The following is an 18,323-nucleotide window of genomic DNA, read 5'->3' on the forward strand; positions in this document are numbered from 1 at the left end:
GGTCTTCACACCATCTGCTCGGCCCATCGCCCTGATACCCGCCCGGCTTCTTCGATTTCGCCCCGTCCCGCATCTTCTTACCCACCACGTTTCCGCAACCCATCTGAATGGCGCACTGCTGACGACAAGCCTATTTGTTTCCACTGCCATCGCATCGGGCACATTTCTCGGCACTGTCGTAGTCACTGGAGTTCCCCGATCCGGTCTACTTATACTGCCTACTCTCGCCCCTCAGGTGGCCCTTCTCGTCCCTATGCCACACGCTCCGATAATGCCGCCACTGATTCTCCTGCAACGACCCGCCCCTACTCTCGTTCGCCTTCGCCCCAACGCCGACAATCTCGCTCTCCCCAGCCCCGTCGCTCCTATTCGCCGACTCCCTTCGGACGCCGCTCCCAGCCGGAAAACTAGACGATGCAGCGCCTCAAGGTGACGCTGCATTGCCCCCTACGCCGCCAAATCCTCTACTGACTTTGCCCACTCATCTGAACCTTCTTGCCGTGCAAGTCGACGGTGTTTCTGTGTCTGCTCTCATAGACACTGGGGCGCATTTGTCCGTAATGAGCGCTGACCTTCGTAACCGGCTCAGGAAAATTATCACGCCCGCCACGACGCCTGTTGTCCGTGTCGCCGATGGCGGAACAGCCCCCGTCATTGGTATGTGTACCGCCCGCGTCTCCTTCGCCGATCGCTCAACAATCGTGCTATTCACAGTCATCGCCCACTGTCCCCACGACATCATCCTCGGCTTAGACTTCCTCTCCGCACATTCTGCTCTCATCGATTGTTCCGCCAGTACTCTCCGCCTTGACCTGCCTGTTCTGGATCCTGCTGAACCACACCCCAGTCGCCTCAGTTCCGCCGACTTCGTTCGCTTGCCACCTTCGGCACTGACCTACGTTGACCTAGTGTCATCCCCACCAGTCCCCGACGGTCACTACATCGCGGCTCCTATGCCAGACGTCCTCCTTACACACGGGATCACAGTACCCCATACAGTTTTATCTATTACGGCGAATTGCGTCTGCCTGCCAGTGGTCAACTTTGGCTTGACGACACAAGTGTTGCCACGTGGAATGTCTTTGGCCCAGATTTGTTCATTCGAGGATCACTCAGTAGCATCCATTGCAGTAGACGACACTTCATCCGATGCTCCTCTCCCATCGCAGTTGACAAATTGTACCATCGCTGACTTACGGAAAATGATTGCCCCCGACTTGCCCTCCGAGCACGCTCGTGAACTCTACCGCGTTCTGTTTTCCTACCACGATATTTTTGACTTTAACGATCGTCCTTTAGCCCAAACTACAGCTGTCAAACATCGCATTAATACCGGCGATGCCCCTCCTATTCATCGCCGCCCGTATCGAGTGTCACCAGCTGAGCGTCAAGTTATTCTCGCAGAAGTTCGCAAAATGCTTGCCAAGAACATTATTGAACCGTCATGTAGTCCTTGGGCGTCACCGGTTGTGCTGGTAAAAAAGAAGGATGGCTCATGGCACTTTTGCGTGGATTATCGGCTTCTTAACAGGGTTACCAAAAAGGACGTCTATCCCCTACCTCGGATTGATGACGCCCTTGACTGCCTCCACGGTGCTCGCTATTTCTCCTCTATTGACCTTCGCTCCGGCTATTGGCAGATTGCCGTGGACGATCTCGACCGCGAGAAGACTGCCTTTGTAACACCCGACGGTCTTTATCAATTCAAGGTGATGCCGTTCGGCTTATGTAACGCTCCTGCAACTTTTGAACGCATGATGGACTCCCTTCTTCACGGTTTCGAGTGGTCCACGTGCTTGTGCTACTTGGACGACGTTATCGTATTCTCCCCAACGTTCGCTACGCACCTCGAGCGCCTCTCAGCAGTCCTGGACGTTTTTCGGCGAGCCGGTCTGCAACTCAACGCATCGAAGTGCCAATTCGGCCGTCGCCAGATTACCGTCCTTGGACATCTCGTTGACGCGAACGGAGTGCAACCGGACCCAGGCAAGATCCATGCTGTTACGCACTTCCCTGTTCCGAAGTGTGTCAAGGATGTGCGCAGCTTCATCGGCCTTTGTTCGTACTTCCGCCGTTTCGTGAGGAATTTCGCCGCGATAGCACGACCACTAACCGACCTTTTGAAGAAACACGCTCCTTTCCAGTGGGGCGATAACGAGGCCTCTGCATTCTTTTATCTAATCGACATTCTCACAACGCCTCCCGTTCTGGCCCATTTCGATCCTTCTGCGCCTACCGCAGTCCGTACTGATGCCAGCGGTCACGGAATTGGAGCAGTACTGGCACAACGCCAGCGTGGCCACGACCGCGTTATCGCTTACGCCTGCAGGCTCCTCTCACCCGCGGAGCGCAACTATTCCATCACTGAGCGTGAGTGTCTGGCCCTAGTTTGGGCGGTTGCGAAATTCCGCCCATACTTATATGGCCGATCCTTTTCCGTTGTCACAGACCATCACGCGCTTTGTTGGTTATGCTCATTGAAAGACCCTTCAGGAAGACTTGGTCGCTGGGCCTTACGCCTCCAAGAATATTCTTTCTCTGTCACCTACAAATCTGGCCGACTACACAAGGACGCTGACTGCCTGTCTCGCTACCCGGTAGACGAGCCTGACGACGCCGACAGTAGTACCGCCGGCGGCATTTTCTCTGTGTCTGCCTTCGCTAACATCGCCGATGAGCAGTACCGAGACCTATCGCTGCGAGTACTCATCGAGCGTCTGCGCTCTACACCTACCGACGCATCCGTTCGCAGATATGTCCTCCAGGGTGGCATTCTGTACCGAAGGAGCTTCCTCCCTGATGGCCCTGATCTTCTTCTTGTCGTGCCAAAACATCTACGACCGAGTGTGCTCTTTGAGATGCATGACGCACCCACTGCAGGACATCTTGGGGTAACCCGCACGTACGACCGCGTCCGCCGCCGCTTCTATTGGCCTGGTCTCGCTCGCTCCGTTCGACGCTATGTTGCTGCCTGTGATCCCTGCCAGCGTCGGAAGACACCTCAGGTGCTACCTGCCGGTCATCTCCAGCCGATCACCGTCCCTGTGGAACCGTTCTTTCGTGTTGGATTAGACCTGCTCGGTCCCTTTCCCACGTCATCCTCTGGGAACAAATGGGTAGCCGTCGCGACTGATTACGCCACCCGATACGCTATCACTCGGGCTCTCCCTACCAGCTGCGCCACTGACGTCGCGGACTTTCTCTTGCGTGACATTATCTTGCTTCATGGCGCCCCGCGACAGCTGCTTACTGACCGTGATCGAAACTTCCTCTCGAAAGTTATCGCTGACATTGTGCATTCCTGCTCCATTCAACACAAACTGACTACTTCATACCATCCTCAAACCAATGGCCTGACAGAGCGGTTAAACCGTACTCTTACCGATATGCTGGCCAAGTACGTTTCCAAGGATCACCACGACTGGGACATTGCCCTTCCTTACGTAACATTTGCGTACAATTCTTCCCGGCACGACACCGCCGGATTTTCTCCCTTTTATTTACTGTATGGTCGCGAACCTACCTTGCCCCTAGACACGGCACTTCCTCCTGCTGCGGTCTCAACAAGCGAGTATGCGCGCGACGCCATCGCCCTCGCCGACCATGCACGCCAGCTTGCCCGTGCTCGACTTACGGCCTCACAGACCACTCAGCAGTGTCAGTACAACGCCCGCCATCGCGACGTACAGTTTTCACCTGGTGCGCTCGTGCTCCTGTGGTCGCCCTCTCGTCACGTCGGACTTTCCGAGAAGCTTCTTTCGCGATACACAGGGCCCTACCGCGTGCTGCGCCAGGTGACGCCTGTGACTTACGAAATTGCTCCTGTGGGCTCAAGCTCGTCCTCTCCTGTGGCATCTAGTGATGTCGTACACGTCAGTAGGCTCAAGGCCTACTACACTGCTTCCGAGTCCGATCTTTAGTCGCTCCGGGACGGCGCTTTTGCAGCCGGGGGTAGTGCTACGGCACAAAATGTGCGATCACGAAAGGCCAGCAGCGTGAAGACGACGACGACGATTTAGAAGCTAGCGCGGGCTGTTGCCTCTTGGCCAAGCGCGGCGTATTTTCCTTGTAAATATATTTGTACATAGCTTGTCGTCTGCGTCTTCCTACGTAACAATATCTTCAACCATCAACGAGAAAGAAGCACAATTACTACGAACTTTATGGGCCATGGAATCACATGCATTGTAACATTCGCGAAGCTAATACTCGCGGACAACTTTCTGCGGCTACGAAGGGAAAGCTATGGAGGGAAACCACGTACAAGTGTGAGCGCTTCTGAAGAGAGTCCCTTGTTTTAAGCCGCATGAATGTCGGCTGGGGAAGAGAATTCATAAACACAATATTATCAACAGATAAATCAGACAGTACACACCCAGTGTGCGTAAAGGTTTACTTATTTTGCGGCTTTTCCCTTCCGCGTCTGGGGAAATTCGAATCCGTCACACGTGAACGCTGCGCCAATTGAGCGTCTCTTTCGAGCAGCAAAAACACTGTGAAACGCTGCCGGACTACTTGGCGTCATAACACATCAGCAGCAGCCACGCACCCGTAGCTTTCCGTTCATAGCTACATAAAATTGTCCGCGAGCATAGTTAGACTTCTGTCAACCAAAGGACCAGGCAGGATTCCGTAAAGGCTACTCAACGATAGACCATATTCACACTATCAATCAAGTGATAGAGAAATGTGCAGAATATAACCAACCCTTATATATAGCTTTCATTGATTACGAGAAGGCGTTTGATTCAGTCGAAACCTCAGCAGTCATGGAGGCATTACGGAATGAGGGTGTAGATGAGCCATATGTAAAAATATTGGAAGATATCTATAGTGGCTCCACAGCCACCGTAGTCCTCCATAAAGCAAGCAACAAAATCCCAATAAAGAAAGGCGTCCGGCAGGGAGATACGATATCTCCAATGCTATTCACAGCGTGTTTACAGGAGGTATTCAGAGACCTGGATTGGGAAGAATTGGGGATAAAAGTTGATGGAGAATACCTTAGTAACTTGCAATTCGCTGATGATATTGCCTTGTTTAGTAACTCAGGGGACCAAGTGCAATGCATGCTCACTGAGCTGGAGAGGCAAAGCAGATGAGTGGGTCTAAAAATTAATCTGCAGAAAACTAAAGTAATGCTTAACAGTCTCGGGAGAGAACAGCAATTTACAATAGGCAGCGAGACACTGGAAGTCGTAAGGGAATACATCTACTTAGGACAGGTATTGACGGCGGATCCAGATCATGAGACGGAAATAATCACAAGAATAAGAATGGGCTGGGGTGCGTTTGGCAGGCATTCCCAAATCATGAACAGCAAGTTGCCATTATCCCTCAAGAGAAAAGTATATAATAGCTGTGTCTTACCAGTACTCACTTACGGGGCAGAAACCTGGAGGCTTACGAAAAGGGTACTACTCAAATTAAGGACGACACAACGAGCTATGGAAAGAAGAATGATAGGTGTAACGTTAAGGGATAAGAAAAGAGCAGATTGGCTGAGGGAACAAACGCGAGTTAATGACATCTTAGTTGAAATCAAGAAAAAGAAATGGGCATGGGCAGGACATGTAATGAGGAGGGAAGATAACCGATGGTCATTAAGGGTTACGGACTGGATCCCAAGGGAAGGGAAGCGTAGCAGGGGGCGGCAGAAAGTTAGGTGGGCGGATGAGATTAAGAAGTTTGCAGGGACGGCATGGCCACAATTAGTACATGACCGGGTTTGTTGGTGAAATATGGGAGAGGCCTTTGCCCTGCAGTGGGCGTAACCAGGCTGATGATGATGATGATGATAGTTTGCTTCACGCAGCCTTTTTTCGGCGTGCTGTGAGCACGTTTCATCAGGATGAAAGGAGGAAAGGCTGCATGATCCACGCGATTAAATCCACCTCTTTAGGTACACAGCTATAAGCATGGGTGAATACATTATAGGTGCGTGGTGCAGGCGTCGAACCTTTGTAGTGCGATAGCGATTATATTTTCCTGATAGCTATAGAGACACGTTTCACACTAACCCCGGTATTCTCGAACGATCCTCTACTCGAAGCTCTTCCTCCATTCGACGGAGTTTACAAAGTACGGCCCCTAGAATAAAAAGACGCTACCCTTCTCAAGGCAACACGTCTGTTCTCTCTTTATTGTGCTATTTTTTTCTATTTTTTATATTCTTCTTTTTCTATTTCTATTTTCTATTCTTTGGTAAGCATCATTTTTCAGTGCATTTTATTTATACACTCACTCTCCCCACCCCTGTAATAATCCCCGCGAGGGATTCACATAATTTCAATATAAATAAGAATAAAAAAATATCCGGGGGCGTCAAAAAAAAAAAGAAACACTGTGACAATTTCTTTCGAGAGGCCACGCTACCATGTATCTTTTTGAATCAAGGTGGAGTGTTAATTGGAGGAATGCTTTAAAATACGGAGATTAGGCTCATCGGCAGCATCGTCATGACCAAGTAGCTTCTCCCGAAAGTGCAGCGACTCCTCCAGGTCTTCTAACAACCGTGATTTCCTTGCGCTTTGGATATGGCAAATGTTCTCATGTTTTTTTTTTTATAGGAAGCAGCACTGATGTTGAGTTGATCATGGAACTGGATCCGTACGACCTATCCATTTGGACGCTCAGTGCATTGAACAGTGCTCCAGAACAGGGAGTATGGAATGAAGCTATCATCGCTATAGGCCGCTACAAAAGAGATATCCGAGTAAGTACAAAACGAAGATGTGACTTTCAAAACGGAGCTTGCTTTGCCTACGACGTCGGGGTCTCGCCTCTGTTGGTCCGTCGCTGGTCGGGATTTTGGCTAGTAGGCTCCCCCTCAGTCTAAAAAGAAAAAAGAAGCGCGTGAAACGGCGGGATTGTAACCTCGGTCCTCACCCGCCCCTCCTCCCAGCACATGAGCCCTTTGCTTTAAACCTTGGGCCACACACACACTTCTTTTCTTTATTGCATGCTACAGTCACACGCATACTTCTTTTCTTTTTGCCAAAACGAACTAGCTCTCTGATAAAATCATCACGTATTTATGAGGGTTATAAGTTTCATACTGTGGCACATACACAAAATGGAGTGAGTGAGTGAGTGAGTGAGTGAGTGAGTGAGTGAGTGAGTGAGTGAGTGAGTGAGTGAGTGAGTGAGTGAGCGAGTGAGTGAGTGAGTGAGTGAGTGAGTGAGTGAGTGAGTGAGTGAGTGAGTGAGTGAGTGAGTGAGTGAGTGAGTGAGTGAGTGAGTGAGTGAGTGAGTGAGTGAGTGAGTGAGTGAGTGAGTGAAAACTTTATTGAAAATGAATTACATAAGGCACGATGGAGGGTCGGCGAAGGAGCAGCCGCTGTACTCAGAATCAAGAAGAATTATTGAAGAAATACAAGCCAATACAAGAGTTATCACATTGCGTAGCACGTGCGCGTGTAAGAGCGTGTGCGCGCTAACCAGTTTCTTTTATGCCAGAGACGCAAGAATTAAATGGGCAACATTAGAGCTTTTCACTGACCGGTTTGCAAAAGCGTGGCTTCGCATAAATTCTAAACCGTGCATTGGGTTATCATGTTTAGTTTTTATCTTTATCTTGGCTTCACCTGCATTAAGCGCTTGATCACGACTGGAACATTGACAAATATCAAATCGTCGGCTAGACGAAAAGAAAGGGGTCGGTATATCTCCTTGTATTTTCGCAAACGTATATATACACTACGGGATAATTGAAAGAAGCACAGCTCGAGGCTATTCACTGTTAAACAACGTTTCTGACATTCACATAAGAAATCTACAGAGATCAGGAGCTGTGAGGCAGCGGATGCTTAGTCTTAACGTTTAACGGGTTTCTGAAACAGCCATATGCCCATCCAGGTCTAGTCCTTTTGCTACGACTTAGGGAACCTACGCCACCAAAACGAGTTCAGGCGATCATTTCGTATGCTGTCAGGCTTATACGCTAAGTAACGTTTAAAAAATTAACGGTGATTTCACAAATAATCTGTGGCACATAACAAATCCTGACATGGAATTGTGTTGTTCGAATAGACAGCCATTACTTTCATAAAATACAAATTCATATTGAACCTCTCACAAAAATTTCAGTAAGAAAACTTTCAAATTGATATTTCAGCGCACCATGGCGGTAATTTGCCACTCGATCGAAGCCAGTCAATTCCTAAGGTGTATTCAATGGAAATGAATTTTTACGCAATCGCGAGTTTCAGATAAGCGCTGTAAAAGTCGACACTAAAATGCATTGCTGCTGAACTTTTCATACAAGACGCTTTTTCACTTATTGTAAGACAAATATATAAGAACACCAGTGCACTTCATCATACACTTTGGGAACACATCTTTCAAAAGTGCTCTCGTCCTCAGAACTCCTTCCAAATGGATACGTCTCGGGAACTCACCGGTTACAAGTCATTAACTGCAATGTGTGCTTCAAGTAACTACCTAAACAGCTAATTACTAAAATGTCAAAAATTATTTGATTATACATTAAAAGTTCCAATGCAAATTATGTCCCTGAGTTCGGGCAACCCAGCTCCAGAAGTAGAAGTGTGCAATCGTTCACAGTCTGATAAAACAAATTGAGCATCCATAAAATAGGCGCACCATACACATTTCAGTGCAAAAGAATGCAAAACGAAGTTCCTCCACCGGCACATTGAACCTAACTTCATCTTTGGTTCGGCAAGAGGGGTTAATTATATTTTGATCGTGCACCGCAGCCTATATAATCATGGTTCACTCTCGTTTGATGAAACGTGGCAGGTTGTCGATCTTATATGCTGCGCTATAACACTTGGTCTCTCTCCGGAGCCGCAAAATGTGGCGACGGTATTACTGTGTGCTCAAAACTGTTCTCGCTATTTGGTGCCCTGATATCACTGTTAAATTTTCTGTAAGAAATAAAAATTTGCAGAAGGGTTACAGTGGGAGGTTGCAATAACACCTGTGCCGCATACCCTGATGAAACTATCGATGTATTCTTTTTTAAAGGGCTGAACCTTTTTCCTCAAGAGGTGGGTATTGGTATTTGATTCGTTGTTTCATCCCTGTTTGGCCATGGTGTTGTACAGCCTAAACAGAACCATTCTCAGTTGAGTCCCTTGCCGTCAGTGCTCTTCCCCATGACTGGAAGACAGTTTTCAATAATGCTAGTAGATTAGGGCCGCATTCAAGAACACCACTGACCTCTGTTTTGTTGTTTTTCTACCTGGCCCTACAACACATGACATATTCTCTTAGGGTATATATATATATATATATATATATATATATATATATATATATATATATATATATATATATATTCATTTCTTTCTTTAATATGTTCTTTTTGTTTTTCACTGCGCACAAACACCAAACAGCTTCAACTACATACGTGCATTCTAAGAAAACCCAGTATACGCCGGTATTGGGCTTTATTTCATGAGCCTGACTGTCATTATACACACCAAGGAAATGTCTTCATAACTACTCATAGAACTGCTTTATTATTGCCGTCTCTGACTTTCCATTGCCATAATAGAGATAGTTATGTTATCGCGATAACCTAAGTGGCGGGCGCCAAACGCCATGCAACCAGTATTCGAAGAAACCGTTATAGATAACTAACTATTTATGAACGCGGGCCCATATTTCTTTACGCATTCGTAGAAATAAAATAACGACGAAACAATATAACGTCTTCACGAATGCAATGCAGAGAAAACAAACATTGTATCTGAAGAAAAGATATCGTGTTTGTAAAAGCCGTTTTCTACGTTTGATTGACTGACTTTTTAAAATCCGAGTGCCGTTGTGACGTATGTTTTCATTCTCCTGTTCAGCACTACTTAAATTTTAGTGGTCTTTACTTGTATACGAAATGTAAGACTATGGAAAGGAACTGCTAAAAAGGAAAAAAAAGCGTCATTCTCTCGCTCGTAGTCATCATGTGGTCGTTGGTGTCATAATATAATGAAACGGCGCACATGAACTCGTGAGAACAGTGCTACGGGTTACCGCGCCACTTTAGTGCATGAGTTTATTTTATACAAGTCACAGAGGGGGGCATTAGTGGCCTGCCCAAAGTGTTATGCGCTGACGTGGAGAAAGCGAGATACATCTTTATTAACAGATAGGCTGATAATTCGGACTTAGTTATAGCTTGCTGGAGCCTGCTACTCTGCACTGGGGAAAATGAATGCGGAGAAACAGGAACGATGAATGACGACAATGATAGGAGAAGGAGGTGCGTGCCCTAAATCTGCACTATAATGTGGCCTCTTTAAAGCCGTGCGTCTAGTCCAGTGGCTTGCAGAAAGGTTACAGAAGCTCATGTAACCATGGCAGCGCCGGTGGTGTCAGGCCGAGGACGTAAAACAATCCCATGAGATAACGGTCTCTTACCGGTGTGTGCTACGAAAGAGACCAGCTATTGTCGTTCTCTTCCGTACGCGAGACAAAGGCAAAATACACTTGGAACAATTTCTGACACCTGACAGCGGTTTCTATTTGAGGCAGTCTCACTGCAACCTAATTAATAGGTGTGTACAACCCCTTGTAAATGTTACGCTAAGGTTTATCCTGCGAAACGTGCTTTTTGAAAGCGAAGCTTTCTTTGCCTTTTTCTTCGACTATTGAAATGCTGCTGTCTTCTTGCACACCGCGTCGCAGGGTGGTTCGGAGCGTGTGTATACATGACAGGAGGGCGGCAGAGAGGAAAGTCAATGCGAGAAACACGTTTGGACCTCTCCATCGCGCCGCATGTGCGCAATACTCTCTGCCGCTCTCTGAGTGTCACCACATTAGCCTCTTGACAGCTGCGATTATACGTGACCCTCCTCAGAAGCACTGCACGAACTGCAGCGATTACTTTTCTACTACTAACGTGCCAGCCCAGAGGGGACGTGGATAGAACTTTAGAGAGCAGGGCGAGAAGAGGCAGAGAATTGTTAGAACCTACGCAGTCGCGAAACGAGTGAATAACATCCTTGCCACGCAGTTCTGATACAAGGGAAGGGAGTGGGAGAGGGAATACCTGATCTGAGAAGGCACACAAACTGCGGTTGCGAGTGGTTGCAAGGTACGGTATGGTACGGTACGCTTGTGCTATTGTGATAAAAAACACCATACAAATTTATAAAAGCGGACAACTCACGCAGGGCGTGCAGACGCAAAGTCGCATTAAAACACTCGTATATATAGGGCCTATGGGACACTATGGAAGCGATCGCACGTCAAATCAACACTTTAGTGCCCGCCGCGGTAGCCTGACGGCCATGGCTGTCCTGCATGTCGCGGGTTCAATCCAGACGGTGGCACCTACAGCCCCATAATTAAATTAATGTATAACACGTTCCCCCACAATGTGATGTGCCATGTGAGACAATGATGATGTTTAACCCTCACAGATATTGTGAACAATGGCGCATGACAACGCCTCAAGAAAACACGTCTGCCTTTATGTTGTGTGTATACTGCGCTGATCAAAAGCAGTGGTGCATGCAAGGTAACGTTTAACATCAATTCACCACTCTCGTGCTGGACTAAATGCTGAATGAATTACACATTCGCCATAAACATCACCGCTAGTTGTCGTAAATCAAAGCAAGCCGTAAAGAAAACTTCGCTTACATCGATATCCACAATGCGTGAAATCCGCATACTTTTTTGGCCTTGTTTTAGCTTGTGAGACACACTGAACTTCATTTCTGTGGCCCATTGATATTGGCTACGTCGTCCACTGCGTTTGGCCGAGTGGCCAAATGTAGAGTTGCCTATGACTGAACGAAGCAATGTGTGCGTGTTTGTGCTTTTCTCGGCTGCTAAAACACTCTGAATGCATTTAAAGCATATAAGTTAAACAAAGTTAATCACAAATAGCGTCCAAAGCAAGTGATCATTAAAACTGAAGGATTTATGCCTTCTCTTCAGGGAAGTTACTGAGCCCGAACCCTTACATGATGAGAAAGACACCGTGCCACAGCTTTCCGAAGCTGTTCGTTAACTACAAAAGAAGGGACCGTAATAAAGAGAGAGTGAGAATGCCGTGGTGGTCGTGGTAAGGATTCCCCCTACGTGAGAACGACAGATGGTGCGGAAAAGCGTACGACCGGTATACGGTGGGGGCAAAAGGTGTATAGCACGACCGAAATCGGACAGTCAAATGCTCGCGGGAAACTCCATTCCGGGAATCACTTTAGAGATGATGCAATTAGTTCGTGACAAGCACTTATGAAGACAGAACGGAGGTCGCCATATCAAGACTCAGCGGCATAACTCGAAGGGTTGCCACGACCAACCGGCAGCAATGTAGTTCACAACGGCCACTCACAAGCCTTAATATCGGTTGGGCGGTCTTCTGAATGACGTCAGACAAATGGTCAATGGAACCTTGCAGTGGGGCCACAGCCTTGTGACCCTTGCTCACACATCCTGGTGTGTTCATCGGCGTCAGTCGAGGGCTGCGGTGAGCACGCTGTCTAGGAGTAAGGCCGCGGCCACGTGACAACGTCTCCATGCCGAAGCAGAGTGCGTCCAGTCTGCATGGTCTGTTCTGCCACTCAACACCCGAACGATCTACGCTTGTCACGCCATGCTCACCCGCGCGCTCAGGCACAATGAGTTCGCATGGGTGTTTGTGACTCTGTATGGGCGTATGTGTAGGAAGTCAGTGGGGTGAGAATTGCCATCGCCTTTTAAACTTACGAGTTTGTGCGTTTATAGGACTGTCAGCTTTGAACGTATAGCTTTGGGAATCTGTTTTTTTTTACTACATATATAATTACATATATAATTACGTAGTTTACATTGTTGTTTTCTCCAAGCGAAAATAAGTACCCGTCACCATTATAGGTTCGCGTCTCTCTCATATATTTTCACTTCAATTGGAAAATAACAGAGCTCCTAAATCATTTGCAGCCAAGTTCTTGGTGGCATATTTTCCCACAAAAACAACAACAACAACAAAAGATAACAGTCGCGAAAGTGTTCACGGGAGCTACAAGCACGATATAGTTCACGGCAACAGGTAATAATGGCTAGTACGTGGATTTCCCTAACCTTTGTTTTTAGGCTTCTAACTGCGGTGGGATTCACAAACTGCTCATTTATAACGATGTATTGCGTTAAAAATGCAACAATTCACAATGATTGTGCATTTAGGGAAAGTCTTATTGCCTTCTACATTTATAAAGGTAGAAAAGCTTCGAAATCTAGGCCAATAAAGGTTCATAAAGTGTAGTAAAGAATATCATAAGCAAGTCTAAAGCTGCAAGCGGGCAGATTAGACAAACCTCTGTACTATTCAGCGCTGACGTGATATCTAAACAAATGCAACACCGAAGTTCCCTCTATAAACTTCAGTAGAAAACTGCTTCAGTGCAGCCTTAGGCGCTTGAGTTGCGGCACGTCCATTTCTCTCTCGATCTCGCTCTCTTAACATATATATATATATATATATATATATATATATGTGTGTGTGTGTGTGTGTGTGTGTGTGTGTGTGTGTGTGTGTGTGTGTGTGTGTGTGTGTGTGTGTGTGTGTGTGTGTGTGTGTGTGTGTGTGCCTGTGCGTGTGTGTGCGTGTTTGGGTGTTATATTGCAGTTATATATTGACTTGGTTAAAACATAATGTGCTGTTAAACCCAGTGATTTAACACGCCGCAAGTATTTCTGCTGAATATGGGGAATTTAGAGGTACGCCTAAATTAATGTAGCTCTAGGTGAGCGTGCGCCGACGAAACGTGCGCAACAGGGTTTGGTTTTATTTTTGTAATAAGTGTGCACGCTATCCTGTAGTTTTTTTCATAATATGAGGTGTTTCTTTAATTGTTTAGATGGTGTAAACGTATGTGATCTCTAAGGACGCCGAGGTTCCTTAAAGTTTGTGTTTTCTTCTCCTGCGGCACCGACTGTCTGCGGGAAATAAGTTGCCACCGTTGCAAGAAGTTCTGCTTACTGCACCATATTGTACAAGGCTGCTGTGTAGTGTAATCATTGAAGAAACAAAAATGCGACACCGCTGTAGTGCTCTTCTCATATGATCTGCATAAATTTTTTTTGCAAACATTGCAATTGCAGTTCCAGTTCTCAAGCACACAATGGCCGCAAGGACGAGCTTTGTTCGCCGTCGAGTCGATTGAATACAGCGGATGCGCATTACCAGGTGGGAAAGAACTTTTATTACTGGATAAACGGCACGTTTATTGGAAGGTGCCCGAGATGTAAGCATGGTGCTACTGCATATTCTTAGAAACGCTTCTTTCAAGTGATTTGTCATCTACGACTTAGCATGCATTTCATCGTGTTCTTTATGTATAGGCAGCGTTCGAGTTCCTAGCGGATTCGTAAAAACTAGGGCTGCATTTACGTTAAACCAAAGCAATGAGGAGTGCACAAAAAAGTGGAATATTAACCAGCGCATCTGTCTTTCTACAACCTACTCAGTTTATTTTCCCCATTCTTTGTCGCAGAAACTCACAAAATAATATTGTCTTACATAATTTTAACCAGAGTTCAAGGCAATGTTCAAGATTGTTAAAATGTTCTAAATGCCTAAATGTTTAACCGTTGCACATGAAAGAGCTTACTCCACAAAGGCACCGAGGTTCTCGAAATTTTGTGCCAATAAATGCAGCTACAGAAATGATTAACTCCTAACATTAGGCAGCTTTTCGCTGTGCATTGTGTCGTCCTTCTGTTGCAGCATTCACAACATATTTCTTATGCAATTTCTCTACCGCAACTGAAAGTTACCATGTAAGCCGTCTCGTTATGTCGCTGATTGTGACCTGAAGCGGCAGCAACCAAACACCAGCCAGTGAGGAAGTTCTGTTATGTAAAGGAAGTTTCGTAATACAAACATGGGGGTTTTCATGCCCGTAACATAATGGATGCTTGCTTTTGGTTACCTTGCGATGAATATCCGTTTCCTTCTTTTCGACACAGTTTTAGTTGGGTTTACCAAACAATGCAACTTGGAAACCGTTGGCGTACGGGACTAATACAGTATGTGATGTCGTAAACTCCTAAATGGGTGCTAAGATATGCTTTTACTTTTTTGTAATAATTACTATGCCGAATGATAACACGGTGTCCGCACTCGTGCACGCAATTTCAATTTCAGCTAGGCATAATAACTGCACCAAGATGGATTTCAGCTGCGCCAACGGGGCCTGTGTAAGCAGGCATGAGCGCTGCAACTACGTGGACGACTGTGGCGACAACAGTGACGAACAAGGCTGCTGTAAGTTCCGTGTATGGACCGTTCCCACGGGCTTCCCTAAACTTTGGCATCAGAGGACCACGCAGGTTTATGCAAATGGTTGATATATTTATTACTGTATGCACACTAGGCTTACCGCGTGAGAAGAGCTCGGTCGCGGGCGCGCACATTTAACACACGCTCACAAAATAATAGTAACACAGTGATGGGTGAAAGAGATAAACATAATAAAGTAATAATAATTCAATGACAGGTCTGCCTAAAGGCTTGAAAGTAAGGCTACATTGTAAAAATAAAGAAAACACGTATAAAAGGAATTTGGCCCAACTATAAAAGTTTCTGAGTGACCTACGTACAGTAGATGCATAAAAGTAATTTTTCAGGCAATACATCGCTACATCAGTTCGACGCAATGTATTGATGAATCCAAAAAAAACATGAGGAAAATATTAGTTCACAGATTAGTATGCCGCCATCATCACGGGCCGAACAAATGTGAGCTGTTCCATCCAGAAGCAGAAGCCATGAAAGTAATCGCACGCAGAATGCATAGTAAAAAATTCCGAGGACACACAAGCACTCTTTATTAGTTGTGAATGCGAAAGCACTAATGTCTAATTGAACGCCCCTGAGCGGTCCTTCAAATTATGAACTGCTCACGGACAAGCGAGTGCGTTGAGACGCTTGTCACGTTATTCGTTTGGTCTTGCGTGGCGTAGTTAGAAGGCAGGCGACAACTTGCGATGTCAGGCAACGCGAGGATAACACTTCGTTCTGAGAGCGAGAACGAAGGTGACGTACTGTCTAGGTGATGCCCTCTGCCCTCGCAAACACCTGACGTGCTGATGCGACAGCAGATGTTTCCTTTCGCGCCCTCTGTTCCGTCGAGGCACGCCTGTGGCGTGGCGTCACAGCCTATGCACATTTATGTGCCGTTTCGCTGCTACAAACGCGGGCTTTTTCGCTAAATGAGCCATTTGATGCTTTCTCGTAAAAAAAAACAAAAATAACAACACAGGCAATTGCCCAGGCTGGAAGAAAAACAAACATGTAACTGACGGGTCGAGGTCGCCACCACTCACTTGTTCATGGTTAAGATCGCTACGGGAATCGGTTATTTAGGCGTTATATGGCGCATACATTTATTTTAAATGAATAATTTTTACATGTAAAACAAATTAATTATTTATGCGTTAGGTGCAGGTTGCGGATGTAAATATCGGCAACATTACCCTGCGTTCCGTCTATCGCATGTGTTGTAGATTCAACATATAATTACAGTAAGAGCAGACGTTAAGATAAATGCTTATCTCTCATGATTACGCCAGCAGAATCTCCGTAAAAGATGCGGCTAGTAGACACGTGGTGGTCCGCCAAGGCGTACGAGCTTGTGTTGCCTGTTCTGACGTTATTCTGGTGCTGCTGAACAAAGCAGAGCTCAGGGACATTTGTTTATGAATCTTCTGTTTTCCTTTATGACACTTAACTTGGGTGTTGTACTGGACCAATGCTGATCTCATCCACCAGCACTTGCATGTATTCGATACAAACAAAGGATTCCATGTATCCGCGAAGATTACTCGTAGCCACGCATCGTAACTAAAGCTGGGTTTCGCTTTCACTGGGAGCTACGCGCATCTAATCTGCTGAAGTCAATGGCCCTCAGTGTGAGAACTGCTAGGCAAATTGATTTCCAAGCCAGCGTTGGCAGGCAGTCACCGTAGGAACGCACTGGTTTCGGTCCACGAAGGACTGTTACAACAGAGACGTAAACAACAAAGCAATAATAAATTCAGGCATGCCACAGGACTGGATCTATGTTTTAATGTGCGCGTGGAGTGATGTACGTAAGCGTCTCTTTATTTTCCATTGCTCCTACTCAATTATCGCTACTACTGTTCCCTTTTCTCTATTTTCCAGATATGACGAGCAGGTTAGAAGGCACCTTCTCCGGCCGTCCTTGAGGCATTTCCCCCAAATTAGATGTCCTGTTTTCCCTAGCATTTCGAGAGGTGCTACAGAAAATGCAGGGATCTATAAATCGAGACTATTACGATGTTTTGTTGTTTCCTCTGAACAAGTGGCATATACCGTGCAGCCTCTTGCTCTACTCGTTTCTTTTTTCGCTTCTAAAACGCTTTGTACCACTTCTGCTACCACGCATATATGAAATATGAAAATGTGCCAGCAATGTTCTTTAGGTGTTCTGCTGCCCAAATCATTTTCCTAGTTCTCCTACTGAAGTAAATATAATCTCTCTTGCACCCAGCCTCAAGTGATGTGCATCCGCACACTCGCAACGTGCGGGCGTAGATTATAGTAAAAGTTGAGTGAAAAGCTCCTATGGGTTACCCCGCCATTGTAATAAATCATCACCCATACGCTGTGCCAAGGAAATCACGGCACTCACAGTACAATCTCGACTAGCACGCGTGCAAACGAGTGGTGATCTTTACGCTGTCCGCGCGCTTACGAAGCGCATCGCAGTTCCCGCTTTTATACTCATCATTCGTATCGTTTTCCGTCAGGCATGAGCATGTCTTACGAGCTCTTACTTGTTAGAATCATACATCGTGTTGGCTACCTATTTGTTTAATCTGATACCAACATGTGTGATCGGAAATCAAAAGCAATTCGGTGGGACGAAAGTTTGATAGCATGTGGTAGGCAGCTTATAAATGAACGATGTGCATGGAGACGCTTGCCAAAACCCCTGCCCAATGTGATCCGTATTCATATTAATCGCATTTCGAAAACTATAACGAAAAACAAATCAGTCCACCTTAAGAGAGCCTTCTTCCGGATGCATGCTCAAAATTAACAGGGTTGATTAGAGCTTTTGTTGATTAATTGCCTATTTAAGGTACCATATATGGTTGCTTCCCAATATAACTCACGTTGTTAATGGCAACAGGTTGAAGGCGGCGGAACACGACTGAAGGATACTTTTTTTTAATATGCATGAGGGCACTTCTTTAGCAATTGAAATTTATAACTTTGTGCCGCAATCACTTGTGAGAAGCTGAGGGAGTCTCTCTCTTTGCATTAAAATGAAATGGTAAGCTACGAAACCTAACATATTTGTTGAAGGGAATTCGCTTGTTATACGACGACCTAA

General features: G+C 46.2%; 1 protein-coding gene across 1 annotated transcript in view; it reads left to right on the forward strand.

Annotated features, from left to right (window-relative positions):
* LOC135909440 (MAM and LDL-receptor class A domain-containing protein 1-like) overlaps positions 1-18,323 on the forward strand; it is a 194,926-nt gene that overhangs the window by 104,866 nt on the left and 71,737 nt on the right. The window contains exons 37-39 of the mRNA XM_065441395.2: positions 6,570-6,715; positions 14,062-14,146; positions 15,107-15,226. Coding sequence (XP_065297467.2) covers positions 6,570-6,715; positions 14,062-14,146; positions 15,107-15,226 — 351 coding nt within the window. The remainder of the gene's footprint in view (positions 1-6,569; positions 6,716-14,061; positions 14,147-15,106; positions 15,227-18,323) is intronic.

The sequence above is a fragment of the Dermacentor albipictus genome, chromosome 3 (assembly GCF_038994185.2).
Source record: "Dermacentor albipictus isolate Rhodes 1998 colony chromosome 3, USDA_Dalb.pri_finalv2, whole genome shotgun sequence".
Taxonomy (NCBI): domain Eukaryota; kingdom Metazoa; phylum Arthropoda; class Arachnida; order Ixodida; family Ixodidae; genus Dermacentor; species Dermacentor albipictus.